This window comes from Pelophylax lessonae, assembly GCF_965119305.1.
Source record: "Pelophylax lessonae genome assembly, chromosome: 2".
NCBI classification, from domain to species: Eukaryota; Metazoa; Chordata; class Amphibia; order Anura; family Ranidae; genus Pelophylax; species Pelophylax lessonae.
Window position 1 is genome coordinate 435,274,003 of NC_138769.1, and position 22,470 is coordinate 435,296,472.

The window sequence follows — 22,470 nt, forward strand, 5'->3', positions numbered from 1 at the left end:
GTTATCAATAAGGGACTCCAATCCTCTACTCCTCTGAGGTTCTTGCCATGGATACCCAGACAGATATGCCCTCCCATTCTCAAGTCACATTGCTTAATAGGAGCAACATTGAAGATTTTCCACACAGTAGCACAAAAAATACAATTTTGCATCCTCACCGGGTCCTCTAACACCCTTAGCACACAATCCAGATTTTTCAAAAGGACTAGTAGCGGCAATCTTGCCAAGCAGAGTTGATAAGTCTCCAGTGGTAATCTATCATTGTATAGAATGAGGCAAATTCAAATCTTTCAAACAGTTACAGGCAGAAATTCCTACTAGATCTTTCACACAATGGCAATATTTACAGCTACATAGTTATGCTCATAGCTCCACCAAATGAAGGCATTGTTTAGGCAAACAACGCATTTTGAGTCTTTTTGTCTCAAGGGGCAAGAAGCAGGAGAAAATACAACTTCTTTTATGTATAGCTGGTTACAATCTTCTCTGACAGACACAGCCTCTAATTCTGGGAGTCAGCATTTAACATGAATTTCACTGATGAACAATGGCACAATGCATGCATCTCGGCTCACAAGTGTTCAATTATACTAGTATATAGGAAACGTCATACAAACTTACAACTAATTGGTATGTCACTCCTGTTAAGCTGCATGCATGGTTCCCAGACCTCACAGATTCCTGTTGGCGTTGTGGCTTAGATAAAGGTACAATGCTATACATATAGTGGGAATGCCCCTTGCTGTGTCATTTCTGGAAGGTTGTATGCAAACAGCATTACGCAGATGAAAGTGAATCTCTCTCCAAAATGCTGCCTATTACATATTTCTAACTTCTCTCCAAGCAAATACCAAAAGTCTCTAGCTAGACATCTATTAAATGCAGCAAAAGCTGTTATCCCCAGACACTGGAGATCCTCACTAGTTACTATTACTGTAGATAGGTTGAATTCAGTTAAAACCATTTATAAAATGGAGGAAACAGTTGCCATTGCATCAGAACGTTCAGAAAAATTCCATAGATTATAGGGATGGTGGTTCTTATTTAAATATTTGGATAAGTTGCGCTAATGGGTACTAAATCCACAGGTAAATGTAAGATGAAGCACACTAATGATAGTCCAACATTGGTGACAAGTCCGTATCCAAATGAAAGGCACAGTCCGAAATAAACGATTCCAGTGGCAGATGATTAAACCATCATTCAATTCTCCTTACCAGAATGCAGAATAGAGTTCGCCCAAAACTCAAGTCAGATCTAAACGCTCAGCCTTCGGTCGATGTGATCAATTAGTCCTCACATGGTGATCATATGCAAAGAAAAAATAGACAGTCCATAGCGTAATACTGTTGAATACTATTTCATCACCCAGAGGAGTGCACACCGTCACCAGATGGCTGATAGTGGAAAGCACCAGTAACCTTAGGTCCCAAGTCCTCACCAGATATTAAATAATTAAGGTGATAGTTAGAAGTGGAAGTGACACACAGAGGCCTCTCCCGATACCACTGCCTCTTACCAGATTATGGATAAGTGAGAGCCACACAGTCTGAAATGGAAGTGACACACAGAGACCTCTCCCGATACCACTGCCTCTTACCAGATTATGGATAAGTGAGAGCCACACAGTCTGTCGTCCCGTCTCCGGAGCCAATAGCTCTAATGGTCCCTCCAAATAATATCAAATTCTCCCAGAATGTGATGGGTTAAGCCACTCTCCCCAGAAGCCAATCCTTAGAACAGGTGTCACCAGGAGAAAATTCTAGGGCTGGCTCTCTCGCTGTAGCAGTACCTCTGCTCTTGGTGCTGGTTACACAGACCATGGACTCTCTGAAGCTGACAGCTTCACTGTGGCCTTGGTCCTCAGGCCGTCTCCTGTACACACACACACACACCTCCTGTCTGTTGGATGAAGCAGTCTCCGGAGAGCCAGCGAGAGAGCCAGCCCTAGAATTTTCTCCTGGTGACACCTGTTCTAAGGATTGGCTTCTGGATGTGAGGACTAATTGATCACATCGACCGAAGGCTGAGCGTTTAGATCTGACTTGAGTTTTGGGCGAACTCTATTCTGCATTCTGGTAAGGAGAATTGAATGTTGGTTTAATCATCTGCCACTGGAATCGTTTATTTCGGACTGTGCCTTTCATTTGGATACGGACTTGTCACCAATGTTGGACTATCATTAGTGTGCTTCATCTTACATTTACCTGTGGATTTAGTACCCATTAGCGCAACTTAGCCCTTACATATACCCATTTTTGCTTGTCACAATTTAAGTTGCTGCTGTGTTTTTTAGTATTTAGCGCAGTTATATCTTTCTTTTCTTTTATAAATATTTGGATACATATGCTCAGATATGTACTGCTTGAAAGTTTACATGATTCAGGCATATGTGACAGATTACATGCATATATGCATATATATATTTATATATATATATATATATATATATATATGTATAAACATACCTTTATATAAATATACTATTACATGAATATCTTGATCCCTCATTGATCCCTCACTGACTAAAATGGGTATACCTCTACTCATGTACTGTACATAAATGTGTGTGGGTGTGTGTATAATGTATGTGCATATGCACATATATACTTACCTACTCCAAATCTTTAACCATTTGATCTATAATGCATTTAGACTTTATCTTTTCTTTCTTCTTTTTTTTACTTCTGAAATTATTTAATTGTTTTTCCGATTTTTTACTTCTAAACTTTGCTTGTTTTTTGTAAACAATTTTATATGGAACACCTGAAATATAGACAGGCCTTAGACATATTTCATGTTATACTATGTCGCTACTGGTTTGTTTGCTGATTACTTTCGTTACTGTATACAAAAGGTAATTTCACATTTTTTTTAAATATTCTTTTTCCTCAATAACAAAAAAAAAAAGAAATATCTTTAAAGAATTCATCATGCCTAAGCTGAGTGCAGTCCTTTAAAAGAGATTCATGGCTTTTTTTTTTTTCCTCATTTAAACTTACCTAGGTGGATGCAGCATCGGTCCGATGATGCATTTATCCCCCAGCGCCTCTAGACTGCGAAATGAGCAATAAAACGCTGCCGATCACTCTATTCTGACAGCTCCCTGAGCAGAGAGCTACTGCCTGTCAGTGATTGCTCTCTGCTCTGCCTCCTCCTCACTCATTGGGACGCTGGGCTGTGGAGCGGTGGGGAATGACCAGTTCAGGCTCTCAGCGGCTCGCTGAGAGGTTGAGCTGGGTGTCAGTCCGGGCACCAGGCGGATCCCAACTTCCATTTTCGTGATGACGCGGTGCCTGGACTGACTCCTGTCACGTCAGCAGAGAGTTTACTTTAGTTCGCTCTCTGCTGAAAATGGGTCACAGGAGTGCAAAATGAATTGCACTCCTGTGATCCATAGGAGATGTACAGCCAAACAAGCTTTGGCTGTACAACTCCTTTAAATTGGTTAATAATTGTGATTGAATTAATTTTTATCATCTCTTGTTAATGCAAATGGAACACTTAAAAATGTTACTATTGACAGCAGCAACAGCCTAATTTATCTGTATATTTATAGAATGCATTCAGCAGTAAAAAATTCACTGCCTCCCACAGTCTAATTATCTAGTCTTAATTAGGACTGCTGGGACATTTTTATATTCTATCTTTATTTTAACACTATTAAAACATCTTCTGAATTGTTTTTGAAGCTTCGAATTTTGTCTTTTCAAAGTATTTAGGCAGAATAATATGCATAGTAAATATTCCACAAATAGAGGAATATGTATTAATTTGTTATGAATTGTAGATTTCTAAATGCGGAACGCCAGGCAAAGAACATCCAAGCCCTTAGCCCCTATATGTAAGACCTCATTTCCATTGCACAGTATTGTCATCCTAATATATGACTGAGGTTGGCAGAAGAGGTCACTAGATAGCTCAGACAAAAAATAGGGCTAAATTAGTTAATACAAGAAGATGAGGGAAGCCGTTGCTATGGGGAATAGTGGCATCACTCTCTAGCTACAGTTTGTGGCAACGGTATGTGAATCACAAAAGTTGCAAATATTTTGTCAGGTTTACAAATATTGCAATTTGTGCATTTAGCTGTTTACAAAATGTATACACACAGAATGTTTGCCTAACTCTTTTACTAAATAAATTTCAGTAACCGTGTATATTGGTATGGTAAGATAATTATGGTAAATACCTACATAGTGATACTGGTTTAAAAAGAAAGAGAAACTTCTAATAAGTTTAGTCCTAGAGCTGGAAAAGGGCCACCCAAACTGGATGGTTGAAGACAGAAATCTTGTATGTTCTGACAGATCTTCTGAATTTCTGAATATCTTTATTTCTAAAATGTAAATGCATGGAAAAGTTTTAGTGACGACATTATGAATATATTTGGGTATTTGGGCTGGGTTGGCAGAGGAGGTTCTCTGTATACCATAAATGTGGTCAACGATTTTGCCACTTGCCGCAAAATTACATACCTGAACATCATTCTGCTTCAAATGGTTGTACAGGCAGGCATCCCCCGTAATGTTTTTAGAGCTGATGATCGGCTTTCTAGTGATAACAACCGATGCAACTAAGTTGCCACTCGATTCTTAACACAAGCAGCAGTGGGGGGGGAGCAATGTGCCCCCCTCCCGCCCCCTTCCTCCTTCCACCCAGGCTCTTCTGTTCCACCTGAAGGCCTGAGCAGCCAGACATCACTTCCAGGTTTACTGGAGCCTTAAAGGCGCCAGATTTAAAAGAGATGTCAGTATTCAAAGAAAGCCAAATTTGGCATTTTGAATGCTTTTAACTAGTGCAAAGGAGGGATTTGGGGTCTTAAAGACCACGGATCCCTCCAAAAAAATGCCTGACACATGACTATTACTGTCACAAGGGACGTTATACAACAAATTGGGCTAACTTTACAGTTAAGTTTTTTTAAATTCATGAAAGTGTATTTTTTCCCCAAAAATTCCTTTTGAAAGATCGTTGAGCAAATAAAGTGTGACAGAAAATATTGCAATGGCCGCCATTTTATTCTCTAGGGTCTCTGCTAAAAATTATATATATAATATTTGGGGGTTCTAAGTAATTTTTAGCAAAAAAAGTAATTTATACTTATAAACAACAAGTGTCACAAAAAGCCCTGGTCTCGAAGTGGTTAACAACTCAATTCAACAGCTTGATTCTAATAAAGCAGCATGGAAAAAATCCTTAAAGAATATTTTCAGCAAATGTTTGAATCCATGTCAAAAGAATTTAGACTTTTTAGCAAATTTTTGGGCAACAAAGTCTATATTTGACTGGAACACAAGCTTGTAAGTAACTATTAGATCAGAAAACAGTATTTGACTGTAAATCTCAGCTGAAGAAAAATTGAATATAGTGTGTGAAAATCCCCAAGCCTCATTGTGAGAGAGTTTTTGCTTCGAATCAGGAAGAATTGCAGTCCTTGAAAAAATGTTTTTCAAAGATTTAAGACACAATCAAGGTAAACCCACATTTCTGACTGAGATTAAGCGTAACACTAAAACTGCTATGTCAAAAACACTAAAGAGCTCAGGCTTAAAGGTAAACATCTACTCAAAATTAATTAAAAAAAAAAACTGCTAGTTATTCCTGACTTCTTGTTCAACTTCCTTTAGATTTACCTTCAAAGGTCTGCCTGATTGCATACAAATTGAAATTATTTAGGTTGGACCTCCTCATATATGGTTTTGGTAAATCGGAAAATTGTACAAGAGAATTGTATAATGTATGGCCAGCCTAAGCTGTGTAAGGTTGCATAACATGAGGAAAAACTAAAGCATAACATAAAGCTATATGAAATGTAGCACTCTGAAGCACTCAGAACTTGATGGAGCTATGCATGACAGCCAATCAGCTTCTAACTGAGCTTGTTCAATTAAGCTTTGACAATAAAACCCTGAAGCTGATTGATTTCTTTGCAGAGCTGCTCCAGATTTTGCACACTCCAGTTTTAGTAAATTCCCCCCCATTTTTGCTTGCTAAAGGTTAGGGAACCCTACTAAATTACATACAGTATTTAGTTCATTTAATATGAAGTATGGCTTTTTAAAAATACAAACATACATACTCACCTCTATGCTGCATTATTGGTGTGATGCTGTAGCTGTCCCACATAAGCATTTAACCTGAGAACTGAGTGATCACATGACCACTGATCACCAATGTTCCCCCTAAAGTGCGCGCATGCGCGGACGCGCAGTGAAATTCTGGTCCCGCGCAAGCAGCTATGTAGATCGCGCACCTAGTGAGACAGCGCAGACGAAGTGGCCAGGGAGCAGAGCGTGCGCCCTGAGAGCACGCCCATTGTATGACAATAGCGAATGAAAATTCGCTATTGTCACATGGATCCTCCTCCTGGCCAATCAGGGAGCGGGTCCTCCTGCTTCCTGATTGGCCGAAAGGCCAACTTCATGCCATTGGCCGAGGAGGAGGCGCCGGGACTCGGGAGCACGGAAGCCGGGGACTGAAGTGAGCGGGTCCGTGACCGTCCGTAAAGTAAGTGCACGGGGGGGGGGTTCTCGCGGGGGCCAAGTCACTTACAGATGGTGTTCAAACACCAGAAGATCCACTCAGCCAGGACTCAGGAGGCATCGCTGGAACTGGAAGTGCTGGGGAGAGCGGAGGATCGCTGCCATCGTACCCAGGGTCAGGATATCAATTCATCAGAGCTCTCATTTAGAACGTCCTCACTCCATGCAGGTCAGGCAATGCCACGCCCCCTCATCTTTTTACAGAACTCCTGAAGTCTACATTTGCATCTAGGTCCCTCTTTGCTCTGCCGGAGGATCCTAGTAACCAACTGTGTGTCTTCTCCCTTATTCATCTTTGCTTCCCCAATATCTTCAACTCATCACATGTGAAACCCAAATGTGAATGTGAATATGCCAACATCAATGCACCACCAGTGACAAAGTGCTCCACCCACCACTTGTACAGCCTCTTACCAATAAATTAAATTAAATCTGCATATCATTCCATTCCAGGTAGGTCAGTCTATCAGCAACCCTTGGTGTTCCTCCTCTTGGTATAACTCAAAAGAAAATTAATCAAAATAATGTAATACTGTGAAGATTTAGGGCTCTTTCACACGGGCGGTCCGTGTGAGAGCTCCGCTGCGGTCCTTTTTTTTTTTTTTTTTCCACGGAGCGGATGACATTTCTTTCATCCGCTCCGTGTGTCCGCATATAATCCCATCCGTTTGTGGATGACATGCGGACATAATGTAAGTCTATGGGCATTGCGGATGTCAGCGGATGACACAGCTGACATCCGGTTTTCCTTCCTTTCCGTTTTTTGAACGGAACAAAAATAGGGTTTTGTTCCGTTCCAAAAAACGGAACAGAACTGACAGGAAGAAAATCGGATGTCAGCGGATGGTATTCCGCTGACATCCGCAATGCCATTCACTTACATTATGTCCGCAAATCATCCGCCAACGGATGGGATGATTTGCGGACAAGCGGACCACCCGTGTGAAAGAGCCCTTAGGGCTCTTTCACACGGGCGATCCGATCAGATCCGCCTGTCAGTTTTTTAGGCGGTTCTGATCGGATCCTCCATGCAGCTCTATGGGGCAGCGGGTGTCAGCTGAGACACCTCCACTGACACCCGCTGCCATCCGCATCCGATCCTGTGCTGAAATCTGGACGGATGGAAACCCTATTTTTCCATCCGTTCAGTAATCGGAGCGGAGCGGATCTGATGACAGCGGACAAGCAGTCCACTCTCATCCGATCCCCCATAGAGGGCAGCGGGTGCTGAGACACCTCCCTCTCCGCTCTGCAAGCGGAGACGGAGCTGTCACCCGCCCGGCTCAGCGGGGATCGCGGATCGATCCCTGCTGAGCAACACGGATCCGCCTACGGAGCAGACCGTGTGAAAGAGCCCTAATACTGCAAACCATATGAACAAATAAATCATGCTCACATTTCATTCAATAATGAAATGCATACCTATGATTCCCACAGCACAAATACATACCTCAGCCTTGCAGTAGGTGGAAGTGGGGTGGAAGGTAATGTTTATGCTGCCTGATCCACCTAGGGCTCACAAAATGTCTCTCTACTTTAGGTATCCCAACAGCCTATTCATGCCCCAGGCTGGAATTTATTCACTTTACTGTGTAAACTTTTCAAACTTGGTGCCAAAATGTAACCACAGCTTAATTTCAGGTGAATGACAACGACCACCAGGTGTTACATGATCATTCCTCCACAGCCAAGTCACTTACTTTACCGCCGCTTCCGTGAAGGGTGACCGTCCGTGAGGTAAGTGCACGGGGGGCTCGCGGGGGGAACGCTGGCAATTGGCATCTCTGCATTGATTTGGTGGGAATGCTGGGGTGAATGCTGTCAGCCTGTCAGGAGGCCAATTTTGTTGGGATCATCATCAAGGTGCTGTTCAAACCCATGCTGTATCCTGTAGTGCATAAATGTGCGTAAGGACCTGCCCACCCAGTTACTGGAAGGAACCTGATAAACCTGTTGCATGCTTCAGTTTTAGACAGGTCTGACACTGTGTTGATCTTTATTTTTGTGTTCACCTTATACTTTTGGTAATAATGGGCAGATTATTCTGACTCCTCTAATTACATCGGAATTCTGTGTTGTTCCTAAGAGCCTAGTCACACTTGTCCACTTTGTTGCAGTGAAAGTCATGCATTTTGCTGCATAAAGATGCATTTCAAGTAGAAACTGTGTTCTCTCCGATGGGGTTAGCTCACATCTATACACTGCAGTTTTGTGTGGAAGGTAAATGAACCTATGGTTAATCCATTCACCCGTGTGTTTTTGTGTGCGCCTTACCATGCATATGGAACAGTTGAATCCAGTCTGAACTTTAAAATGGTATTAAACACATTGTTTAATTTATTGTCTTATTGTCCTGTCTGTATTCTGTATGTGGATGATGACCCCAAAAATAACCACCCATTGAAAATCTGATCAAAATTGCACTTCAGTACTGTGAACCTAGCCTGAATGAATGTGGAAGCGTCAAGTATTTCTCAATTCTAGGATCAAATCTATAATTTTCAGGCTATTCTAGCTAGGGAAGCAGATAATCAAGCACAATCTTTGATTGAATAACAGTGGAAGCAAGCGATACTTGGGGTCTAATACACCCAGATTCCCTGTAGTGAGGTCAGGTGTTGGCACAATTGTGTGCTGCCGGCCGGGTCACTTATTTAGTGAAGTTTTGCAAGATTGCACAATTGATTTTGGCACAATTTATATTCACTAACTATATGATTTGTAGCACCATCCATTTGTATTTTATATTGAATTTTGGAGTAATTAAGGCTAGCCTTTGATTCACAGACGTGAACCACAAGTTCAGACCGCGTGAATCCATTCAGCAATGGCGAAACGAAAAGATGAAACACCTCTGCAACAGCCTAAAAAAAAGGTTTGTTTGACTTTCAAACAAGAATGGCTAAATGAACTCCTTCAAACGGATACTAGCGATGGCCCTGACAAATCTGTTAAATTGTCGGAAATATTTAGTTACGGAGCTAATGGGGTTGTGTGCAAACTTTGCTCCGAAGCTAAAGTTAAAGGAGAGTTTTCCACCGGGAAAACGTGGACAGAGTGGAAACTTGACTACCTAAAACGTCACTTAACACAAAAATGTCACATTGATGCTGTGAAAGCATTGTACAATAGAAAGCATGGAACTGCGATTAACCAGCTTCTTGGAGAGTCGAGAGAATCTAGACAAAAACGTATCGACCTCGCCAATAAGAGCAAGGCAAACCCTGAACAAATCAAAATATTGATCGATAACGTGCTACTTGCCATTAAAATGAACGCGTCTATGCTATCTGTTCAAGAACTTCACAATCATCTGGCGAAATATGTAAGCCTCCCCGACAGCTGGAGAAGTAAAAACTACGCTTTTGAATTTGTGGAGTCAATTAATGCAGTTGTACAAGCTGAGACTATGGAAGCTGTAAGAAATGCCAATGTTCACACGTTGATAGTCGACGAAAGCACAGACATTACAGTACACAAAATGCTAGTTCTTTACATTAAGTTTAGAGAACAAAATCATTTCACATACAAAAGTGTATTTGCCGGAATCATTCAGCTGGCACGATGCAGCGCCCAGGATATTGCAGATGCAATAATAAAGTTCTACACTGATCACGGACTTGATTTGCAGAAAATGGCCATGTTAACGTCTGACGGCGCTTCTGTCATGTTAGGCAAACATAATGGAGTCACTGCAATACTTAGACGGCAAATACCGCACCTTACAGAACAACACTGCGTTGCTCATCGAGAGGATTTGGGTATTGATGATGCATGGAAAGGCGTGCAGTTGATGAAAGAAGTGGAAACACTTTTAAGAACAGTATATTCACTATTCAGTAGGTCTTCTGTAAAGAAAAGCAAATTTGACGAATTGGCAAAAGTTTTAGAAGTGGATTCACTGTCTTTCCGACCGTTGAATGAGGTTCGCTGGCTGTCACGTTACCAAGCTGTTAATGCTTTTTTGCGGAATTACAGTCTGTTAACGGAGTATTGTTCAAAAGAAGCAGAAAACGACGACGACCCAATTGCGAAATACTGTCTCAAAAAACTATCTGATCCCAAGTACAGAGTTGCAATTACTGTTCTCGGAGATGTGTTGGAAGAACTAGCTCAGCTCAGTGTCTCCCTGCAGCGCAGCAATCTTAGCATCGTTGATGCTCATTGCTTTGCCAGAGCTAAGATGGAAAAACTTAAATCTCAGTATCTCGGGCAGCATATTCATTGGAGCACCCGTGTAAATGAGCTGTTGGGGAAACATGACAGTGCAATAAATACAGCAGAGATTATTCTGTTTGTCCGCAAAGTTTGTGACCATCTTGACGCAAGATTTCCTGAAGGTGAGCTTAAAGAATGGTCTGCATTTAGCCTAGAAACACTGGATTCAGCAATTGATTTTGATTACGGCATCACTGATGTAACCAGACTGACAGAGAAGTTCCACGCTTTTCTAAAACAAAGAGATGATGAGGATGACGCCACCGAGAGCATCTGTCAACAGTACAACGACTTCAAGTTCACTGTCAAAGAAAAAAGAAAGACAGGAGCGCTGCAGACATTCGATGAAATGGTAACCTGGGCACTAAAAACTCAGGACTTTGTGGAGCTTGCACAGTTAATTGACATTTGTGGGACATTTCAAGCGTCTAGTGCAGACTGTGAACGCGGTTTCAGTCTCATGAATCGTATCAAGACAAATTCACGCAACCGACTTCAGACCATCCACTTGGATCAGCTAATGAGAATCCGGTCTACGCAAGCAGATGGGTCTATCAATCTGGACAAGATCTATAACCACTGGAAAGGTATTAAGGACAGACGGGAGAAGTTTTAAAGGTACATGTTTTATTTGTTTAACTAATATTTATACTTTTTGCTGAAAATAGGCAGATAATTTGTGGTGCATCTTTGTTTTCAGGTTCTGTTTTGAAAGAGGTTCCATATCTCCACAGACCTACTGCAAGGCCAGTCAAGACTACAGCACTGAAGCACTGCTGCACTAAAAGTTGTTAAAACTGTTAAAACTGTTAAAATTGTTAAAACTGTTAAAACGAAAACACTAAAAAATGTTGTGTTTGTATCTTTTTTATTCAATCTGCCTTAATAAAATGTGTTTGGATAAAAATAGCCTATTGAACATTTATTATTACTATTACCTTTAATCAAAAATCGTATATTGTCACAAAAAGTGCATGTTGCCATTAACTATGGGCTATATAGTTTGATAGAATATTAGTAAATCGTATTAATTGTTCACAACCAACTTTACAGTATACTATACTGTAAAATTGGTTGAACAGTTAATACGATTTACTAATATTCTATCAAACTATATAGCCCATAGTTAATGGCAACATGCACTTTTTGTGACAATATACGATTTTTGATGAAATTGCTCAGTCTAAAGGTTTGCGCTCAGAAATTTTTTTATTTGCTCAGCACAGTAAAAAATTAGAGGGAACATTGCTGATCACCCAGTTCTCAGTCTGCTTAGTGCGGAGAGCAGTGACTATAAGTCACTGCTCTCTGCTCTCCTGCTCCAGCGCTCAGTGGAGCATCAGGCTAAGGAGGGGGCAGGCACAGCTTGCTTTGTCTCTTAACCATGTGCTAAGAGATAAAGCCAGCTCTCAATCGGGCAAATAGGTGGATTCTGACAATATTGTCAGATTTTTTTTCCAGTGCTTAGAGTTCCCCTGCCACCTCAGCTGATAGTGGGCAATATCCTGCTATCAGCTGATTCTGGATCACAGGAAAGAAAAAGTGATTGTACTTCTGTGACCCACAATATAAGTATGGCCAAAAAAAGCTTTGGCTATATTTCTCTTTTAAGTGAAAAGGATTAAACAACTACCAACTACCAAAATGCTATGTCAAAAAGCTGAAATGTCACCCTTACCCATACTTCAACGTCTGTTTTTCAACTGAAAGTAACAGAAATGGGCCACTGGCTAAACTTTCATTCCCACCAATACACTTTCTTCTAGTGCAGAAGTGTGCTAAAGTGCTCTTCATTGTTATTATATATTTTGTTAGATAACCAATGTGGTAGGTATTTTTTCTTGCAGCACTGTAAAATGAAGTTAGATCATTAATGTCAAGTTCCATTAGATGTCAAATTTTCAAATATTGGATTACACTTTAGTTTTATTGGACTTTACAAATATATGTCCTCTACCTTTAAAAGAGTAGGGGTGCAATTACTTTTCTGAATTTTGCATTTCTATTTAAGTTTTTCAACAGCTGTTACAAAAGCACAAAAACTTTACTTTGTTGGCAATAAACACTGTATTACTATGTATTTCAATTACATTTATGACACAGGAATTGAATGATGGTTTTATTTCCTTTATGTACCTTTTACTTTGCAGGTTTAAGTATCTCCACTGCAAAGTTCCAGTTATTAAAGTTTAACAAAATATTGTGTGATTTCCCTGCTCACTGTTTCATTCTGGAAACCTTATTGGTTCTCTAAAGAAGGATATCTGCCTTTCTGATTAGCTTTATACACTCAAATGATAGTCATTAGTATAGGGACAATGTTCTCGGCAATGAGGCTTCAGGTTTTGCAGAGTACTTTTATGAACTTCTCCTGCTTTAAAATTCTGGCCAGGCTCAACTGTCTGGTAAGCAGCCAATGGAACAGAACAGCTACAGTGGCAGTTTGCTACTGGGTTCTCTTCCACATCATATGGTTTGCTAATTTTATTGTTTTCTCTACTGCTGCAAAGAGTTTGTCTCTTATGTCTTTGAAAGAAAAGTCATGGTTCTAAAAGTTTTCAAGGCTAAACTTTAATTTAGGACCGAACAAATTTCAAACCTGATTGTATAAATCGTAGATGTTGATTTACATGACAGGTCTCTTCCTAAGGAAATATATATATCTTGTAGTTTGCTTTCTCCACTCCTCCTACCTAGATTAACCTGCCACACACAGCAAAACATGATTTGAAATGTTGGTAACAATTTTTAATACCACCTAATTTATAAAAATAGTGTACATGATTAGGGATTAAGGGTAAACTAACAAAAAAAAAAGTGTAAACAGCTTTCAATGTCATCCAATGTATAAAAATAACCAATATGATTAGGGGCCAAAAATACCTAAAGCATGGTCTCTAATCACAGCAGTAATAGTAATATCAATTCAAACAGCAGCATTTGTTAAATGCATTAACGACCAAATAATATTACTGTTTGTTTTCTTAAAAATGGGGACATTTTGTAAACAATTTTCCCTGCCATCTAATTAAAAAAAAAAAAACCTACTTGATTAGAAATAGAGATAAACTAACAGAGCAACAACAACAAAAAAAAATGTATATGTTATCACAATTTTCAATGCTATGTAAATAATATACAAAATCTACATATCAAGGGGTGAAATGTCTAAACCCTGGTCCCACCCAGGTCACACGTAACAGCAGTAATGAAAATTCCAACTGCAGCAGTTATAAAATGCACAAAAAAACTGATAAATATTGCTGTATGTATTATTAGCACAGAGTAAGAGAAAAGTCAATGCCATAGATGAATACAAGTCTTAAAGTAAACATAATGAGAACAAAATGTTGCACTGTGCTATATCCCAATATTTTTTTTGTGAGTGTTTTAAAAGTGGAAGCCATAGCAGCAGGTTCTAGCAAGGAAATGCCTGGTTCATCATTAACACTTTTGTATAATTAACCCCTTTAGGATCAAGATCACTATTCAGCGTAAAACAGGTGCCTCCTAACAACAATTTAACCAAGATATATATATTGATTGTTAGGTCATTTATTGGCATCCTTCTCCTCAGCAGGCACCCTCAGGTCACTGCTGTCAGGGGTGAGGCTATTAACCTATGTGAGAATCAAATGTGGACGTTGACAAGTATGGCGTCACGAGTCATTGTTTCTTACATACACATGCAGGGTAATGGGGCACAAGTATGCATATCTATAATTGCAGGTAACATTGTAGTAAGCATGTTTCCTAAGGTCTTGTGATTGACTATTGTTTTTAGATAGCTTTAAATTACAAAAATACCAGTTATGACTATATACCTGGAGGGTTGGATGTACCTTTTACAATGCTGGAATTTATGTGATTATATTCTTTGGTTATATGGTTATTTTATCATTATAGCTTTATTGGTTAAGGACTTCAAACGTATTTTCATTACATGGGGTACATTTTGAATATCCAGTCCATACTTAATCACTAACTTGAGGATATTTAGATTATTTATTTACAACAGCTGCTAAAAATTATGGGTGAAGAGTGAAAAGGCTTTAAGATAAGATCAAAATCAATCCTTGGTTTGTGGAATTCTATGGAATTAGAATTTCTATAACATTTATGTCAGGAAACATTCATATTGCCTACTGTACAAAATGGATTGTATTTACAGTATGAATGCTTTGCTTTTCCAAAAGAGACATATGTTCTATCATCTGGAAAAACTCCTGTCATTTCACAAGATAATCCATCAATCACAGGTTCCTACCTGAAGGCAGAATGACCAATAGATGTGCACAAAACAGTAAAAATGGGATTGCACTTCAAATGATGCTTGTTACATAATTTTAGTAAAACTAAAATGAAATGTGTAGTGGACATTTTTTTTGCCATAAATAGCTTAGGATTTTTTTTTCCATTGTTAATATGGTGGCTACTATTTCTTGATTTCTTAGGCAGTGTGGCTTCTACACAGTCCAACCATATGCTTTAAAAAAAATTGCAAGGAATGCAGCTGATTTGATAGTGAATTAAAAAAACCTATGTGTCAATTAAAAAAGTTTTGTAAAGTGAAAAAAAATAGTTTTTGATAATTTTTTTTAAATTAAAGGGAAACTTAACTCTCGTGGGGAAAAAAAAGCAAATAAAGAAAATATAATATATCGTATACAATTGCGACACAATCGTATTGTAATTAAATGTTATTAAAAATGACCTTTCATTTTCAATCTTCAGCTGCTGTAATTCTCTAAAAATGCAATATGGCTACTTGGAGGTGTTCTGTACACAGTATGTGTACTGACCACACCCCAGAAACATAATTTCCTGCTTGTGTGATTGGCTCACTGAATTTCCCAGAAGTCTGCACTAAGATGCAAGTCAGATTTCTGGCATCCCCTGCAACAATAATGTCATTTTTGGTGAGATACTCCCAATAGGAACAAGGGGATGCAGGCCCAGCAGCTTTCTTTATTAATGCCATGCAGCTGCTGCAGCTGATTGACAAACTATGAAACCACTCTCAATAGACTCACTAATCCCAGTGACACAGAGGAACAAACAGTGTTTTCCTCAGAATAACAAAAGGTAATAATCTGCAGCAAAGTTTGTTAAAATCCTTGTTATGTACATACAGTGGATCACCCAGAATGGAATGTTTTTTTTCTCAACAGAAGTGGAGTTACGATTTAACTCGACAAATCCATAAACTAATATTTTATTTTGATATTTTAAAATTATTTATTCATTGTACATTTACATTGCTCATTTGTACATACTGCAAGCTCTATACATGACACATTGTTTGAAAACAATGCTGGACTTTCAATCAAGAAAGCCTAGAACTACCTGGTTTATATATACCTATGCTGCATTCATATACTAGTTAGGATGTTGCTAGCAGGTGTGAGCTCCAGTTTGGTGAATAGCTGAATAATATTTGATCAGTCATGTCACCAGGGACATCCTGCCTTTTGCATACATTTCACAGTGAGGACCGGGAGCTGTCATTCGCAGCAAATGGGCGATCAGATGGGGATCAGATGTGTTGGTGGCCCAGCAATCATATCATGGAGAATGATCTGCATGGCTGAATGATGTGATTGATGATGAATTTGCATTGTGGGACTTTTTTAGTACTTTTAATAAAACAAATGTAAAAAATGTCAAAGTGCTTATTTACTGCTTACTTTTTTTTTGTGTGAAAACACATGTTCCCCCATACTCATTCACATGGGGGGGGGGTCAGTATATGGGACCTCTTTTTTTTAAAAGGGGCTTTTAGATTCCAATAAGATCCCCACAATCAACGTGCTAGGGTTGTGGGGAAAATGCCTCTGTCCTCACCAAAATGGGGACATGGTGATTTGCTAGAGGAGTCCCCTTACAAGGTGCGCTGTGCATGTTGAGGGCAAGTGGCCTTGTAATGTTTAGTGATCACATACTCACCCACTGTTTCCTGGCAAAAACCAGATTACATGCTTGAACCCCAGGCCTTTTATTATTTTTGGTATGGAGTTACCCTCTTAAAATCAATACCAAACTGGAAGGAATTTTAAGGGACCCACAACATTTTGTTGTATATTTTTGCATGGGGTCTAAATTGACTTCCATAACAGACCCTCATCAAGAATCCTGTATGTATTTTAGTAGGAACTCAATGCTTTTGTTTTTTTGTTTTTTTAAAGAGCCTATCATTTACATCTAAACCAGACCGTCATCTAGGATAAGGTTCTGGTACAGATTTAAGAAATCCCTGGCCTTTTGTTTTTTGAGTAGCAATAAGCATCTTGGAGCTGTTAGTTTTTCTTTAACAGGTTGTATATATCGTCTAGATGCATCCTTTACAAACAGGTCAAGGGCATGCCTCAGGTATGATATTTAAACGAATTTACCATTTTTCACTTTAAACATTAAAATTTCTGCTTCCTGACAGACAATTTTTATTCACTTTTCTTGTGTTGGTATATGTTTCCCAGGGCAGTGCCAGGTCCTCTATGCCATTTGTTTGAAAAATGTTTAATTTTAGCCTAGAAAATGGTCATTACTGATTTAAAAAAATCAGCTGCAATTGAATTCATTGGGGTTTAGATTGGGCTTCCCAAATTCATGAACTTCCCTGAATCTGCTCTGAACAAAGCCCCGTTTAATTTGTCCCATTGCTATTTGATAGTAGGAAAAGTATAAAGTATGCCCCTCCCCTGACTCATTGGGGTTTAACTACTAAAGGCAAATATTTTAATAGGCGGTGTACTTTGTAAAGCAAATCCTTTTGCACATACTTTGTAAGGCAAATCCTTTTGCACATACATTTTAGTTTAGTGAATGCAGTAAAAATTCACTTCCCAAAGAATACCCAATCACATTCAAGGAGCCTAAATAAACAGTATTTTTCTTGCATATTATCGGATTATGAATGTCAGCGGAACTTCAACTTATTCTCAAGTCAATGGAATATTCCCTTTGCAAAGTGAACAGCCTTTTTGTCTCTAGTAAATCCTTTAGGTCTTTTTTTAGCACAACAACTACCTGGAGGCAAAAGACTTCACAAGGATGTCCCAAAGGTCAAGTTTACATAGATATTAATTTGCTAGTTGTAAGTTGTAAGTAGGTTTTTATATTCCTTATTACGATTTTGCTGTCAGAGCCAATTTTGGTTTTTGTGCACACATTGAAAGCATAATTTTCGGTCTTAAGATTACATAAAACTCACAAACATTATATACACTGCTCAAAAAAAATAAAAATAAAGAAGCACTTTGAAAATACATCAGATCTCAATGGGGAAACATATTATGCTGGATATCTGTATTCATATGGACTGGATAATGTGTTAGGAATGAAAGGATGCCAAATCTTTTAATGGAAATTAAAATTATCAACCTACAGAGGGCTGAATTCAATGATAAAAGCAAAAGTTAAATGATGATGCAGCAGGCTAGTCCATTTTGCTTAAATTTAATTGCAGCAACTCAAAATGGTACTCAGTAGTTTGTATAGCCCCCATGTGAATGTATGCATGCCTGATAATGTTGGGGCATGCTCGTTTTGAGACGACGGATGGTGTCTTGGGGTATTTCCTCCCAGGTCTGGACCAGGGCATCACTGAGCTCCTGAACAGACTGAGTTGCAACCTGGTGGTGTCAGATGGGCTGAAATATGATGTCCCAGAGGTGTTCCATTGGATTTAGGTCAGGCGAACATGGGGGCCATTCAGTGGTATCAACTCCATCATCCTCCAGGAGCTGGCTGCATACTCTCACCAAATGAGACCAGGCATTGTTTGACTTGATGCTGTACTCTGAGTGTTCCTTTAATTTTTTTTGAGCAGTGTATATTCTGAAAGGAGACAACCTAAAAAATAAAATAGTGGTGTTATGGCTGCTGAGCCCTGATTCGGTGGTCTACGTGCTTCTATCATCCCGCTGTCTCTCCTCTGTCCTCTCTCACCCGCCTCCCCCCTTGCTGAGAAAATTATTTGGTTATTTTCATAACATTCCCCTATGTTAGATAAGGTTATGTGCCCAGTGTATGTAGTTTATAAAAAAAATGTAATTTTATACCTTATTTCAGAGTGCCACTCGGCGCTCACGTGACTGCCCGCTGCTCTCTTCCGCTCCTTCCGGCTGATGTCAGTGGGGGATTCTCAGCCCCTCCCGCTATAGCTGTCAGATCGGGAGAGAGGAGCGGCTAGCAGTCACGTGAGCATTGAGTAGCACTCTAAAATAAGGTATAACATTTTTTTTTTTTTTATAAAGCACTTACACTGGGGCACATAATGTAATGGAACATAGGAGATTGTATAAAGTGTGGCTTTACAACCACTTTAATTTTTTAACACACAAATAAAAATGAGGTTACACTGAATAAATAGATATCCAACATGTCAAGCATTAAAATTGTATTTACCTGTAAAACAGTGACAAACGTAACTCAGTACTCTATACTTTTTATAGGCAATACTTTAAAAGCCCCAAAAGGTCACCAGTTTGGAGTTAACCATGAATAATGGGTCTATAACTATTACTCTCACTCCAGTGTGTGCAGCAATATGAAATATGTGTAGTGCAATTAAAGTTTTCATGTATAGGCACCCCCAATGCATATATTTACTTTCATACTGTTTTCATATAAGTTTAAATGCCTAAATAAAAAGAAATAAAAAAATGCATAAACATCAGAAGAAAAATAACAGCTGTAAGGAGAAGGATGAGGGGGGGGGGGGGGTAATTAGCGTTGGTTAAGGTTAACCAGGAGTTAAGAAGTGAATAAATAATAACAAATCCTTTTTATTTTACTTGAAAGGTTGTTTTAACTGAAATAATTTGTAGATCAAAGGTTGCCCTTTGTTCTGTGTTACCCGTAAATTATATTTTGAGATTGATTATATCTCAGATATTATTTGGGTTAATGGAAGTTCTTTGACCATGAGTGAAAGCTTTACCACAACAACAGAAATGTATTGGTAAATAGCAAGGAGGCCTAAACTTATACACAACAATCTATCGTACAGAAGAGGGAAAATCATCATAGGTTAAATGAACGCATACAGAGTATACTATTCAAAACATCACGATACAAACAGCAAGACAGACAACACATAGGACAAGCATTTATATATAAGTGCAAGAGGTATATTCCACAGTTACCATGCCCACAAGTCTGGTGTTTCAGAGGGTTCTCTTTTCCAAGACTTAACTAATAGAAACCATACTCTCATAGATTTGCATAGGGCCATTCCGATTGGTGGAGCTATCTTACCCCTCTCCTCCCTCCGGGCGTAGCTCATCCAGGGTTGGACAATTTCCCCATCCCCTATCTTTAGCATAAACCAGCCCCTTGATAGCACCTCCTCTCTGTAGGGGAATTAATTATGCCAGGTCATCTCCTCAGCAAACTGTCCATTCCTGAATGCAATGAAGCCACCTTCATTGCATACTTAAAGAGAGCGTCTTTGAAGTGGGGGCCAAGATAAAAAAAAAGGTAGTGAAACAGCCTGGTCTACGTTATTACCTCGGCCCCATAAGGTCTGCGAAAAGGAAATGAATTAAGGCGTTCTTTCTCACATACAAGTTTACGACGGGTAGCAGAAAATCTTTTTAGGGACACACCTAACCTAACGTTCTTGCACTTCAAAAAGTAATTGGTGAATCAATTTCTTATCCTAAAACCTGCAAACTGTGTTCACACAAATGGGTACCTTTAACTTATATCAAACTATTAGTAAAAACCAAACCCAATATCTCATAAATATATACACTTCTATTTACAGTTGCTAATTGAGATTACACATAAACTCCTCATAAGGTAACATTCTGCATATGCATGGAAACTGAGTGTAGCAATAATTTTGTTACATTGATGATTTACTAAATATAACTTTCCATACAGTTTTATAGCAGCAGCTGCAGCCCCTACTTGTGCTTAGTTTTATATCAAATATGCATTCCAGTTCCACCAAAACAAAGGTGGGCAGGTCATTTTCTTTAGAAAGCAAACACAGCCATGCTGCAGGCACAAGCACCTGCACTCCATGCAGAAGCAGTGGCCTCTCTGCAAAGGTCAAGCACACCTCTGTTTAGTCACAGTTAGAGCTATTAAAACAGAAGAGAGCATGGACTTTATTGACTTCAGAGCTATAGGTTTGATTTGAAGCATGGGGTATGTTGAACCTTTGCAGAAAGAACACTTCTTTCACATAGAGGGCAACAATCCTTTTCTTCAGCATGCAGGCAAGGGACAGATTTTCCTACTCAGGATGTATTTGTTAAAAAATTGTAAGATTATTCTAATCTTTTTATTTCTGCACCTAGAATTTATTTAGCAGGTTTAAACTATAAGCTCAGTTGGACTTTAAGCAACTATAGAGCCCACAACTTTCCATTGAGCCAAGGATATTCGTCAAGTGCAGTGACTAGCATTAATACCTCTGGGGAGGAGAAATTCCAGTTCATACATTTACTGCACCCTTTGGGGGTTTCTCTACTTAACTGGCAGCAATGAGCTATTTATATTTATTGTATTTGTACATGATGCTTTCTGTGATATTTTTTCAACTGAAAAAAGGTAAAGCACTGTACATCGCTTGATTTTTTTAAAATATAACTTCTGAATTGTATAACCTTTTGACCTGACCTTGTTTCTGATTAATAAATGATGTATGACGTTTAGAAAAAAAAAAATTACATATGAAGTAGCTGTGGGGATAATCCAAGCTAAGAAAATATGGCACAGTATTTACTTCAGTATTATTACAGACATTCATAAAACCCATGTTAAAGGTTAAAACTGTTGGCTGATTCTTTATCCGCTGTTTCTAAATGTTAAGCCGTAGGGCATCGAGCAAAGTTAGGAGATGGAAGAATGGAAAATTGACATTAACCTCCATCGAGCTCTTAAGCTAACCTTAATGAAATATAAGTAAATAACACAGTCACGGTAATAGACCAAGGTGGAGAGGAATTGTGGAGAATACAATTATGCTACAGGGCAAAAATGTTCAATTGCATGGAAAATGATAATAATCTGTAATCAAGCATTTTCTTTACTTGTAATTGTCCTGTTCATGGTTTTATAAGTGTTGGCAAATGCTTTAACAATTTTTAGAAATATTTAAATAGACGAAAATTATTGCCCTCCACCTAAATATTAATAACACATAAAGAATTAGAAGTGGCTGCATTAAAGTTAGTCCAGGCAAATGAAAACTGCATTAAAACAAGGCATCACCGATCACTTGAATAATAAAAAAAAAAAGAGTGATATTTTGTATATTCACAAGCAAATGAGAAATATTGGGCATATGTTCAGTAACCCCAACAACTCGTCATCACCCCTAGACAGCATGTGAAATAGTGATTTTTGCCATCACAACACAGCACAGTAATGGCTAATGCATTTCAGTGGCCCCTTCCCCATTCCAACTCATAAAAACTCAGCCCCTCGACCTGGTCATAGCCAATCAGTTTACTCTTAGATACTGCTGGCCTTCCATTACCTGAAAAGCAGCTGGTAGATTGTAAAAACTTCCTTTGTACTCATGCAGTCAAATGGACAACTGCTAGTTTGCAGTGGATGGTCCCCATTCCAGAGACCAATACTGCAAACATATCCTGGGTCCAATCCTGCTTCCTGTCAGTTTACTTGGTAACCCCAGGACCAGAAACACATCTGGGATCAGCAGTTGTATGTAGAAATGCCATCTGGCCAA

At 39.0% G+C, this 22,470-nt stretch overlaps 2 protein-coding genes across 2 annotated transcripts in view; both read left to right on the forward strand.

Annotated features, from left to right (window-relative positions):
• Positions 1 to 22,470, forward strand: part of DMD (dystrophin) — a 3,625,631-nt gene that overhangs the window by 2,108,605 nt on the left and 1,494,556 nt on the right. The window lies entirely within an intron of this gene.
• Positions 9,373 to 11,379, forward strand: LOC309546700 (zinc finger protein 862-like; the record flags this gene model as incomplete). Its single annotated transcript, XM_082246413.1, has 1 exon — positions 9,373 to 11,379. The coding sequence occupies one exon, from the start codon at positions 9,373 to 9,375 to the stop codon at positions 11,377 to 11,379; it is 2,007 nt and encodes a 668-aa protein (XP_082102539.1).